General features: G+C 35.0%; 1 protein-coding gene across 2 annotated transcripts in view; it reads right to left on the minus strand.

Moving 5' to 3' along the window:
• Positions 1-13,884, minus strand: part of LOC150106864 (tRNA (guanine(10)-N(2))-methyltransferase TRMT11) — a 203,618-nt gene that overhangs the window by 77,934 nt on the left and 111,800 nt on the right. For both annotated transcript variants that reach the window (XM_090392774.1, XM_090392773.1), the window contains exon 8: positions 3,958-4,038. In XM_090392774.1, coding sequence (XP_090248900.1) covers positions 3,958-4,038 — 81 coding nt within the window. The remainder of the gene's footprint in view (positions 1-3,957; positions 4,039-13,884) is intronic.

Raw genomic sequence — 13,884 nt, forward strand, 5'->3', positions numbered from 1 at the left:
TACAACCCAATGACTTAATGGTCAGCCAAGATGCTGAATCCTTATTCATTAACATGCCTCTGGAAGATTCACTTCATCTGCTCTCACAAGCCTATCCACAAGATATAGTGAAATTATTTAACTTTGTCATTCATTCAAGTTTTATCTACCCAACCTTAGAACATTATTCTAAGGTTGGGTAGATTTGGGATTTATAAAGTATTAGGAATTGAGCAGAAGAAAAATGTTATTTTGAATAACAACAACAACAACAAAAAAAGGCATGGGGGGGGGGGGGGGATCCGCCAAGGCTATAGACATTGTTTGTTCCAAGTTAGGCTAAATGTAAAAGTCAACCCAAGAAGAGAAATTTGATTTTTTTTAGCAATTGGAATATTATCAGAAGTGAGGTCTTTTCTCCTGGCATCAGCTTTTTCTTCCAACTCTTGTTGGAAGAAAAGACTGATGCATGTAGGCCTGCCTTATCATTAGAAGATGTTGCCATTGTACCATCAAGATGAGAGAAGAGGAAGGGAGTGAGGGAAAAATCTTGAAAGTAATCCCAGTTTGGCACTGTTGTAGTGTAGAGGGATATGAGGTTCTGATGATTGGTAGAAAAATAAAACTTTGAGCAAGATTATGAGCAGAGTTGCAAAGAGGAGAGATAACATAAATGATATATTTGGAGGGAGAACTGATTAAGAAAAGCTCCAAGGTGTTAGGACATAGATGAAGGTTATCAACAATTGTGGCAGGTTGGTGAATGATTTATATTAGATCAAGTCATTCATAAACCTGCAACAGTTGCAGATAATTCCTGTGGAGGTTTCTGTGGTTAAGAAGTTCAATATAATTATTCCGGTTTTGTGACCACATGTTTATTAAAGAAAACTGTTTTTAAAACTACAAGTACTAAAAATAACACCCTGTGATAGTGTCTATGTTATTCCATAGTTCTGACGGCAGTGATGTGGACAGTTCGTTATGTATATTACATATAAATCCTGGTTAATCTTGGACAATTCTGCTCTAGTAGCTGCAATTCTTTCTCTCAATATAGCTAATTCTGTTCTTTTATATTGTTTTTAGTATTGTTTAGTTTTTAAAACAGTTTTCTTTAATAAACACGTGGTCATAAAACCAGAATAATTATATTAAGTTGCAGATAATGTTAATAATTATATTAAGTTGCAGATAATTTATGAAATAAAAACCCCATTTTATTTCATAAATTTTATAAAATTTATTTCATAAATTTTATAAAATTTATGAAATAAAATGTCATAAATTAATATAATAACGTATATCCACACAAAAACTTCCTTCAATGCTTGATTCAGAAAGAGGTATTCACTTAATAGATGACCTCCCCCCCCTCTTTCTCGCCAAATGCTTTACCATAGATGCTCATTTTCTGTGTTACGTCTTTTTTATAGGTATTTTCATGAGCACTGCTCTGCCGAACTGGCCACTACCATTTCTCTGCTTTCCTTTCCTCTAATCATATACACAGGCAGCTACTGGTCAACATCTATACAGAGTTCAGCTCCAAACTTATTGAACCCACTTTGCATTCTCTTCTTTCATACCAGCCATTTCATTTCATTTCAGCCAGCTAGGCTAGCAAAAACTGGAATTACGGAAAGAATTCATCTGAGTACACCTGTAATAAATTATGTTACTTTCAGAATAATGAAGTATTATTAGCTCTTTGAAAAAGCTATTATTTGGAATGGTGAAAATTAATTCACGCAACTGAGAAGAAAATAAAAACTGGAGTTGAAAGGGTATTCCCTCACCCCCCCCCCCTTAAAATAAGAATGATACTAATATAGTTCTGTTACACTGCAAGAACAGAATAACAGATCCAAAATCAGGAGAGTTAGCAGGTATGAACATATTTCATAATTCATCTGAAAGTTTCAATTTACTCATTAAATTCTTCATTCTACTTGGTTCACAACTTCTGAATATAATTTAATTATATAATATGACATAATACTTAATTTCGGCCAGAAAAGAATATAATTTGTCCATATCTTTTAAATTCCCATCCCATTCTTAATTCTTTAATATCTATCCTATCCTCTCCCATAGTCCTTAATGAACCGTTGGGTCACTCATGGCTGAGCCATGAATGTCTAATGGGCGGTGAATTAAGATAGATGGCACCCATATCCTCTTCTGTATTTGTGAATATATCCTATGGCTGTATCCTGTATGTATGTTCACGGGTCCGGTTTGCCTGTTTGCGGGATGAAAAACCCCAGAATAAACTGGGGAAAAAATCCTGCTGTCCACGCCCAAGACCGGCTAACTTGGCTATGACTGAGGAAGATCCTTCAGTTCCTCACGTCTCTGATGGAAATGAAACCCAGGACACTCCTTCCCCAGGCATATGGTTGCGAAGTGCACAGCCAGTAGGCTAACCATGCAGACCTGCAATATCTAAGTAGCTATTTTCAACCAAATACACTGCAAAAAGGTCAAAACTGAACATTAGGTAAGGAGTTCTACACTAGCTTTGACTCTTAAGTAATCCTCCTCTATATATATGTAATAATATTAAATAAATATAATATAAATACAAATGCACCCTCTACTATCTTCTCAAATTACATTTGTAATTTGAGAAGATAGTACCGTCTCAAATTACAAAAAAAAAAAAAAAAAAAAAAACCCTTCTATACCAGGGTTTCTCAAATTGTGTTCCATGGAAAGTGAATAAGTGTTCCGTGAAAAATTATCAAAATTAATACGAGCCTGAAATGGTTTTAAATTCTGTGACAAGTTCAAACATGTTTGAAAATCAGGCGCTCCTCATTTTGCATGTGGATTGTGCTATTAAGGCCAGCACACACTGGCCTTCATAGCACAGCGATAGTGTGTGCTTAGCTTTATATCGAATATGAGACCGATGATACTCTACTCTAACGTAGAGTAGAGTATCAGCGTATCGTATGAAAAATTTGGGAAACGCTGTTCTATACCATTCTTTCTGTTTCCGTTTTAGTCAGAAGTAAAAAAAAAAATCTTGCTTAACGAGTTTTCCTTCTCCTGCTCAAGCTATAACTGCTGCTGCATGGAATACAAAATGACCGAATCTTATTTATTTATTTTGTTTCATTTTTTGTAACTTGATATCCTGATGTTTTTAACTTCTACTTTCATCAAGACTACCTTCCTCTCCTCTTTGAAATGATCATGATCAGCAGTCTATCACAGTTTTTTTCTGATACTTCCCACGTGCAGATTTCAACTCAACTATACGGTTATTTTTAGGAATGATATGAACACGAGCACAAAATTTCCAAAAAAACTACAGCTATGAGACAGTTGCTATTCTTGTAAATAAACTTGGTCTCAAATACAAGTCTCACTAGTGGGCGGTTAATGCCTGCATTCAAACCATTCCATTTTTAATAAATGATTATCACCTAAGTATATCTATTAGAGGAAAATAGAGTAAATGTTTAGCACACTGCTTAAGGAGAATAATTTACTGATTCTGTCATTGAAAAGACTTGCAAAATTATTGAAATCTGACACAATTATATCAAAAATATATTTTCCTGTCTTCTGATATAAGGGTATGAATTTATCACAAAGCCACATCACATGAAATGGCTATCTTAAAGTGAACTTTCAGTTTACGCTAGCTGAAAGAAATGAATACATAACTAATTGTCTAAGCAAAGATCCTTTTGAATTTTGTATCTGTTATTTAAAAAATTAAATGTGTCTGCACAAGCTGTTATTAATGATTTATTTTCTGAAATAAGTTTATCTTTATAGTTTACATTTATATTGATCATATTATTACCAAAGCATATTACAACAGTCTCACAATTTTTTTTACAATATTTACAGGATATTTCTTTAATATTCAGGAATATAATAGTGGTTTTCCACTGTAATGTTTCTGAATGTGCATATGTCATTCTTATTGTAAAACACACAAATACATTTTTATATTACCTTTTCCGTGCAACATCAAATAATCAATATCTGCACCTAAAACGTATCCACCATATTGAGCAGCTGCTACCAGGAGACTACCTGTAAAAATCAATAAATAGTAATATATAAATATAATTCTCATTAAAGTATACTTGTAAGGACCACATAAATAGTTTGTTATGGTGGAAGGTTTACTTAGGTGAATTTGTTTTAGCATAGCATTGTACTTGTGGACATTTCATTCAACTTTCTATAGTTTGTTACAGTGAGTTAGTTTGTTCATTTCTGTACATAGCACTTTACAAATATAGTTTAATATTAAGATTTATTTAAGATTTGGAGTTGCTTAAGGAATGTAGAGAACAAACCAGGTGTTGTGTCCTGAATGATCAAAATTTGGATAAAAGATTAATTCATTCAGGATCTAACAATTCTTAATTGTAGGCAGAGAAACTTGTACTTTGGCAAGGAAATAAAAATGTATATTATAACTTTAAAGCAGAACTGAAGAAATGTTTAATTTAGAAATGTGAAACTTAACCTATTTTGTACAGAGTCAAAAAAGGGGAATTTATATAAAATTATAGTTAAATTAGAATATCCCATTCTATGTAGTATATGAGAGCAAGTTGAATGTAGGCTGAGGTCCAAAGATCACGCTTTAGCCATCCAGAATAACTTATGGGCTAAGGGAAGGAGAATTTATATGGAAAGCGAAGCTTGAACGCATTCTCGGAAGAACGCTACGCGCGATGGATGAGTGCCATGCGGTAAAAAAACGCAGTGAAGTGAGGGCGCCAAAGTAGGAGGTATAAAAGGGTTTTGCCTCCCTCTCGCAAGGTCTTTTGGTTCCTGTTTCCTGCGCTCTTGGATGTTGGTTCTCCCTCTGCCATCGGGGTGATTCCCAATTGGCCGTAGATGTCATGAGTCGTCTACTGTAGCTTGCGAGTCAAGGCTAGCTAACTCTTCATAGCAGAGTAGCTAAGCAATATCAAGTGACCGATAATACAGATGAATGCCAGCGGTACAAGAGAGAGACCAGATCGACTCGGGGAGACCAGGCTGTGAAATCATTGTACGTGACCTCGTGGACGATAGTCTACAAAATTGTCTTGATGTCTAGATAAGGCTGCTGATAGAACAGAAAGTCATTCCATGGGATGGTAATGTAGAATGTTTAAGTCTTATTTCCAGTTAGAGATATGAAAGGACTCTATATGTTAATTTGTGTGTGGACATTTGTTAGGGAACTTTAGAGATTACCACATTTGGCAGTGACCTGTCCCAATTTGAAGAAAGCTCCCAGGAAGGGATCTGTATGTGAATTAACTGTAATATATTGTGAGATATGATAAGTGACTTGAGACTGATTGAAAATCTAATGATTTTAAGCTAGTAATTTGTACATTTAATGGATAACTCCATGGAGCAAGTTATTATTCATGTCCTATTGTGTTAGTAATGATATCTGAATTTTACTAGGAAGGTGATTAAGTTAACCATGTGTTTGATGTATTTCCCATGTATAATTCTTAGACCTCAATTAATTCAAATTCATATGAATTTGAACTGCTACTCACAAAGATTACAGAACCTATCGGGAGGGACACAGGATTATAGTTAGAATTTGTGGGCCACGACTGCATGCAAAAGCAAAGTGAAGTAGGTGAATTGAATTAGTGTTAGAACAGCCATTACTGTGTATTATTCTGAGAGAGCCACCTTAGATAAGAGTCTCATCTATCCTCTGTATTGGCTGGCACAGCATAATATAAATTCGTCAGTATTTAACAGGGAGACTGTCTCAGAAGGTAAAATTAAGGGCCTTGTCCCAAATTTGGCAATGCCTCTAATGAATGAAAGAAATACACGTGACTAAACTTAGGAACGGCCCAAATCATAGCTTGTTTAAGGAAAAGAGAGTGATAGCTGAATTACTGAATTTGATTGATAAATTACCACAGAAGCCAGAAGGGAAATAACTGTATGAGTGAGTAGTAAAACATTTAAAGTAAATAGGAAAAGTAACGACATAACACAGGGATTTTAACCATATGTCCAATTAAAAACAAACAAACAAAAGTATCCTAGAAGAATTGAATATCCACACAAGACTGATAAACATAATTGAAAAGAGAATACTGCAATATTTTGGACACATATGTAGAAGGGAAGGCAACTGCCTGGAAAAAGTAATCATCCAGGGTAAACCATGTGGGAAAATAAAAAGAGGAACCCCCCCACCCCCAACAGGTAGGTGGAATGATCAAATATCAAGAATCACTGGACTTAAACTAGAACAAGTAATAAGAGAAGCACAGAAGAGAAAGAAATGGCGAAGCATCATCGGGAAGGTCACAAGTCCTCAGACATGAGGAGATCCGAGAGACAATTCCAATCCTAACCTTCTTGTAATGCACTCCATTAGTAGGCATCTCTGAACTGAAAGAACTAGGATGGGGTAGCAATTTGGGATTTAGCAAATAAATTGTAATTTTTATTGGCTTAAACTGAAATAAAATGATGGTACAACATGATGGAATTTCATGCCAGCTGGAGAATTAAAAAACAAGCCCCCCCCCCCCACCAAGCCAAGGATCTGTTTTTTTATTTTGATGGGGGCAAGAAAAGGCATGACAAGGTGTCAAGAGAAAGCTGTTCAAAGTGCTAGAATGATATGGTGTAAATGGAACATTATATCAAGCAATACACACCACTGAGTTGAAAGTCATCAATCAGAATTTAAGTAGAGGAAGATGTTCTAATATTAAATCAGGTGTGAGACAAGTGTGTATATTATCTCCACTGTTATTGATCATCTATATGACTCACATATTAAAGGAAAAGTGGTACTAAACTTGATATCAAAATTGGAGATGTTAATTTCACTCTTTATTTTATGCAGATAAAGTTATACTCCTAAATAAATCCAGAATTCACTAACTAAACTGAACTGATAACTATGTAATAAATTTGGTGTGAAAATCAGCAGTAAAAGACAAAGACTATGAAAACAGGCAAGAACAATGAAAACAACTGTATTCTGAATGGAGAAATCTACAGAACAATTAAAATATTTCAGCTATTTAGGAACAATTTTAAGCAAATATGGCAAAAGACAACAGAATTAGCAAGGCTAGTATGGTAGGAAATGAACTGAATAAATTTATATGGAATAAAAGAGAAATTAGCCAAAACACTAAACTAGTTATATGTAAGACCATATTCAAACTAATTTTAACTTATGGATCTGACAGCTGGTACTGAAAACATTTCATATTAGGAATAAATTGACATGGTTAACATGGAGAAATGTGCAAGCAGAGATAATCTCAAGTGGCATGGTCATTTAAATAGAATGGGAGAAGAAAGGTTAGCAAAGAAGTGATTTTTATGAAAGTGTTAGAGGCAGAAAACAAGAAAGAAGAAAGACCAAGATCTAGGTGGATTGATAAGAAATGCCTCAGAACACTGAAATATAAGATCTGGCAATATTTGAGTAATGACAAATAACAGATTAATTTTGAAAAAAAGCTGCTGATAAAAAATTAGTAATGATGTAAACTTTTCATGTAGAACCATCATGGTATCCAACAAGGGAACATATCAAGAATTTAAGAAAAATAAGTAAACAGCCTGAACAGTTAAATCAGAGGAAGGTACACTCTTTGAAAAGAATTATAATAACAGAGGAGAACTCATGTTAAAAACTTTATTAGAGTATAATTTTTGACTAAGTATCATAAGCATCATGAGATCACAGAATGGCAATTAAACATTAATAGACAATTCTAGGGGTGCATAAGGGTCAAATCTGTATAACTAAGAGGAGACCTCCACACAGCCTTTAAGGGAATACGGATAACCGACCAGGGCTTCTGACCTAATGTCCAATCCTCACCTTCTCGCAGTGCACCCTGTTGGGTATCTTCCTGGATACTGAATGAACGAGGATGGGCTGGCAATTTGGGATTTAGCCGATCAAATTGTAATTCTTATTGGCTTAAACCAAAATACAAAATGACAAAATTTCATGCCGGCTGGGGAGTCACCCAGTTAAACAAGGCCCCGTTGTTTTTGCCAAGGAACCAGGGCAAACAGCGAAAAGTCAGCTACTGGAACAAATCTGAAAACACACCCCAACTCAACATCACCAGAGTTAAAGATCGGTATTATCAACATAAGAAGCCCGAATGGCAAAGAAATAGAGCTAGAGGAGGAATTAGATAAGTACCAGATAGACATAATAGGGGTGACTGAAACAAAAAAAGGCAAACTGGTGAGATCTTTCTGAGCAATAAATACAAGATGTTATATTCAGGCAATGGCAATCAAGGAAAAGAAGGAGTAGCCATAGTATTCAACACAAAATACGAGGCTCATCTTCTTGAATGGCGGGCAGTGTCAAGTAGAGTGATTTGGGTAAATATCAGAATGGGGAACTCGACAATGAGATTTATTTGTGCCTATGGTCCTACAGAAGGTTCTATTAAAGTAGAAGTGGAGGAATTTTTTGAGGCTCTAGAGTAAGCTACCGACAAAATGAAAAAGGAAAAGTTGGTCCTTGTTGGGGGATCTAAATAGCAGAGTAGGAAGTGATTGTCAGACATACAAAAATGTTTTGGGAAAATTTGGAGAAAAGAGCAAAGCTAATAATAATGGCAAATACCAGTTAGATTTCTGCTCAGGACATGGACTGGTTATTACTAACACCATGTTCCAACATAAAAATGTGCACAAATTCACATGGAGAGAAGAGGCAAGGAATAAGTAAAGTCTCATTGACTATGTTATTGTCGATAGTGATGTTTTCTCCCTGGTGCAGGACACCAGAGTGTACAAAGGATTTGAAATTGGAAGCGATCACTATTTAGTCTTGAGAAAGACTTAATTGAATTTCATATTGAAAAGAATAACATGTAAGAAAATTTTAAAGCGAATAAAAGTTGAGTAGCTTTCAGATGTAAACTGTAGACTAAAATATACAAAGATTGTTGAAGAAAAAATGAAAGAGTTTGAGAACAGGAATTAAACCTTAAAGATTCAGTGGCAAGCCTTGAAGAAAACCCTGATTGATTCAGTCAGTGGCATGTGGCAAGGTTGTCTGCAAGGATAGAAAAATCAGATCTGCTTGGTGGATACAGGAAGTTAAAGAGACAGTGAAGAAAAAGAAGAAAGCATATCAAAAGTTCCTCGCAAATAAGTCTGCTTGTGGTCTTGGAGAATACAGAGACAAATGTAAGAAAGTTAAATACTGTGTAAAACTGGCTAAACAAAAGTCATTGGAGGACTTTGGCAAGAACATAGAAAATAAATATCAAGAAGGTGGCAAGATATCTGGAGGTTGTTGAAGAAGCTTAGAAATGAAGGAAAGAGTGTTGTAAAAGGACTTAGAGATGATGAAGGTTATATGAAAACAGGAGAAAAAGATATCCTTGAAGTATGGAGTAATTACTTAGAAAAATTGCTAAATGGAAAAAACACTCAATAGGCATACAGTCAAGAATACATATCCACACTGGAAGTAGAAAAAGCTATCAAAGGCTTGAACTGTGGAAAGGCAGCAGGAGTGGATGATGTTGGACCAGAAACGCTGAAGTATGGTGGTATAAAAGTCTTACAGTGGCTGCACGGCATAATTCAGAAGGCCCGGACAGAAGGACGAATTCCCGGTGATTGGAGTAGAACTCTGATAGTACCCATATATAAAAAGGGAAATAAAACTGAATGTGAGAATTACAGAGGTATTTCCCTACTGAGTGTTCCTGGTAAGATTTATGTAATTATACTTGAGAAACGGTTGAGAAGAATTGTGAAAGAAAAGCTTGGTGAAGAACAAGCTGGATTCAGGCCAAATCGAGACTGTTGGATCAGATCTTCACTTTATGACAAATAGTTGAGAAAGCATGGGAATATAACAAAGATCTGTATTTAAGTTTTGTCGATTTGGAAAAGGCATATGACAAGATGCCAAGAGAGAAGCTATTTAATATGTTACAGTTGTATGGTCAATGGAGCATTATATCAAGCAATACTTAGTCTTTATTTGATTTCCAAGTCAGCTGTTAGAATTGAAGGAAGTACAGGAAGATGGTTTAATGTTAAATCTGGTGTGAAACAAAGATGTACATTATCCCCTCTGTTATTCATTATTTATATGGATCACATTATGAAGAAAAGTGGTATTAATCAGGATATCAGAATTGGAGATGTTAATGTCAGCTCTTTGCTTTATGCAGACGATGTTATACTTCTAAATAAATCTGCTACAAGTCTTCAAGATTCCCTGACTAAATTGAATAACTGTTGTAATAGATACGGCCAGCAATAAAAAGACAAAGACAATGAAAATAGGCAGAATCGTTGAAAATGTCAACTGCATTGTGAATGGAGAACCTGTGGAACAAGTAAAACATTTCAGCTACTTAGGCATGATTATTAGTGAAGATGGTAAATTAAATACGGAAATAGAAATACGCAACAGAATCAACAAAGCTGGTATGGTAGGAAGTCAGTTAAATAAATTCATATGGAACAAGAGAGAAATTAGTTGGAACACTAAATTAGCTGTATACAAAACAGTGTTCAAACCACCTTTAACTTATGGATCTGAGAGCTGGGTCAAAAGTAAGACACTTGACCAAAGACTAGAGACCACAAATATGAGAGTTCTGAGAAAGATTAAAGGTGTGAGCAGATGGCATAAATGGCAATATCATAATAAAAACAAGGATATTAGGAAAGAACTTGACATTGTCAGCATCCAGGAATGCGTTAGCAGAGCTAATCTCAGGTGGTATGGTCACTTAAACAGAATGGGCGAGGAAAGATTAGCAAAACAAATGTTCTCTGCAATGTTGGCAGGAAAACGACCCAGAGAAAGACCAAGATATTGGTGGATTGATATGGTACGAAGTGCCTTAGACTATAGAAATACAAGATCTGATAATGTTCGAGTCTTGACAAGTAACAGACTGATTTGGAGGAAAATTGTAGATAGGAAGTTAGTAATGATGTAAATTTTTCATGTAGTACTATCATATCCTGTACATCCCTTGAGGGTACATGGCAGGAATTTTGATGATGATTATGCTAGAAGAAACTGATCAGACTAGTGATCTTGGCGTGTTAGTAGACAGGAAGTTGAAGTTTAAGTATGATATAACAAAAGTTGCACACCCAGCTCAGAGAATAATTGCAATGCTGAAATGAACTTTCACATGTAAAGATAAGGATGTCATTTTGCCTCTTTACAAGGCCTAAGACCTCACTTGGACTATTGTGCACAGGTCTGGTCTCCTGGTTTCTGTTGTGATTCTGATACAGTGGAGAGAGTGCAAAGAAGAGTGTTAAAAATGACATCAGGATTGTGGAATAATACTGAGTATGAAGACAGATTGAGAAGACTCATTTAGTAAACAGAAGAAAGAGAGGATGATATGATTGAGACTTCCAAACATCCAAAAGGGTCATACAGGATTTCAGTTGATGGAATTTTTCAATTTATGGAGGGTGGGAAAAGGATAAGAGGGCATCCTTGGAAGCTGAGAATGAATGCCACTAAGAAGGGGATGAGGGCTAGATTTTTCTCTCATAGAGTAATGCATGATTGGAATGGATTGCCACTGGATGTGGTGTGTGCAAGTAGTGTAAATGAATTCAGGTACAAGTATGATAGCTGGTGCATGCAGTATGTGGCCTTCCTCAATGAGTCCCTGACATTTTGGAGGTCTCTCTTAATAATAATAATAATAATAATAGAATCCAGCATGTCCATTGAGCATACATGTCAGGCAGTATAATGCTATAACCTCCAGCTGTTAAAGACAAAAATCTAAGAAGGTTCCTTGTCTCTTTATCTTTTTTACCATAGGTAGCACTGGTGTATACTAAGTTCTACAGCCTCCAACGTACGTACGTACGCATGCGTGCGTGTGTGTGTGTGTGTGTGTGTGTGTAAGATTAACATATACATGTGGTATTCTATAAGTAATGCCTCACAAATTGACGTTAGTAAAATAAAAAAAACAAAAGAAAGCAAAAGTGTACTTTATTTTCATGGAATTTCTAAAATAATCTCTCTTGATTTCAAAATGTTTCCTTTACTGTTTATTCAAAATCAGTCATAGCAAAACTATTTAGGTGGTTTTTAAAACTCTGCTTTGAACTGTCATTCCAGGTATTTTCAAGTTTGGGAAATAACCAGAAGTTTGATAAAGCCAAGTCTAGTTTAAGTAGGAAGGATGTTTCACAACTTCAAATCTAATCTCTTTGATAACTCACTAATGATTTGGTTAACTCATTCAATCCACTTCAGTTTTTTCTACTAGTAATCTCTGATTTATTTCCCAATTTCTAATGATTTCTTTTCTAGCTTACTCATAACTTATTTTAATTGTATTACAGCACCAAACAAATTAAATTATAAAAATGTGTTTAATAACTGGCTTATATTTTGCTGGATTTCAAACGAGCATCTTTAGATGCAAGCATTACAGTTCACATATGAGTAAAATCTAAAGTGCTAATTTGGTGCTCTCTAATGCTGCAAAAAAGCAGTATTACAGCTGTGTAGGAGTACATCTTAGAATAACAAATCTCCCACATTTTTGGCATATTAACGCAGCCATACTTGTTAAGGTTAGGAGAATGCTTCGCAGCCACTGCTGACTAAAAATCCTTCTATACAGCACATTGGTTTTCTCCCATCTAATTCTGTGTGAAAGAGTGTCCAAAGAGAGAATGTCAAATTGTCCATTACAATTTGACTTGTTTCCCTTACATATTGTCACATGTAAACTGTAACATATTGTTTGTTCTGAAAATGCTGGCTTGAAATACAGCAAAATATAAGCCAGTTATTAGACATCTTTTTATAATTTAGCTCATTTGGTGTTGAAATACCATTAAAGTAAGTTAAGAATAACATCCAACACCTAAGCTGGTCTATTATATTGATGATCTTCCACAGAGATAATATTGTACACAAAGTGTGATTTAGTAAGTTGAAAGTGAAATTAACCAGACAACTGAACAGGTTAGCCTTCCTCAAATGCTGATGATAACAATACAATTCCTACTTTTCTCAAATTCACAGAAAAGTTTCATTTGATTAAGATCACATTTGCAGATGGAAATGAACAAATCCTGTTACTTGCAAAGAGCTTACCAAGTTAAACAGCACTATAATTGACAGTTCGGGATTTAATGTTTTAAATCCTGAACTGTGGACCGTCCTATATCACATCACCATAGTGTCTGCAAAAAAAATAATTCACAAAGGTGAAAAGCAGGCACCTGAAGAAATTTGAAATCCTGCCTCAATGCCAATTTACTACACTCTGACCATAACTTTGTTGAGATTGCAAGTTATAAATTTATCATCAAAGATGCTTATAGAAGAAGCTACGAACACACTCAGTCAAAGTCGTAACTTTGCTATCACACCTAAACAAGTCCCAAAACTAGAAATTACGATGAATGTAGAATGAGGCATCTACAATCTTCTATCTTCAAGAGTCAATAATGTTTGTTTAAACATAGCAAGAAACCTAAACAAATCTAAATCAACTAAAAGTAATATACCACAGAATGAAATAGTTGCTTTAAAAAAAGTTATATAAGAATAAAAAGTATCGTGATTACTAAAGTTGATAATGGTAATGTTACAGTTACCACGAATCAAGAGGATTACAACAACAAAGTGCAGGATCTCCTAGGCAACAATTCTACTTACCAAATCAAGATTGAGATCCAATTATGTCTCAAAAGAAATAATCAACAAAATAAAACCTGTTCATTTCGATAGATTTCAATCTCTGAGTTTCGTATCCAGCTTTAAAATAATGAGGGATTTATTATCCCCTTAACTTAAAACCTGTTCATGTTAAATCACCCAATTTATGGAGTATCTAAAATTCACAAATCTAACGTTCTCCTATACAA

The sequence above is a fragment of the Typopeltis vanoorti genome, chromosome 5 (assembly GCF_054136105.1).
Source record: "Typopeltis vanoorti isolate ZY-2024b chromosome 5, IOZ_Tvanoo_1.0, whole genome shotgun sequence".
Taxonomy (NCBI): Eukaryota; Metazoa; Arthropoda; class Arachnida; order Uropygi; family Thelyphonidae; genus Typopeltis; species Typopeltis vanoorti.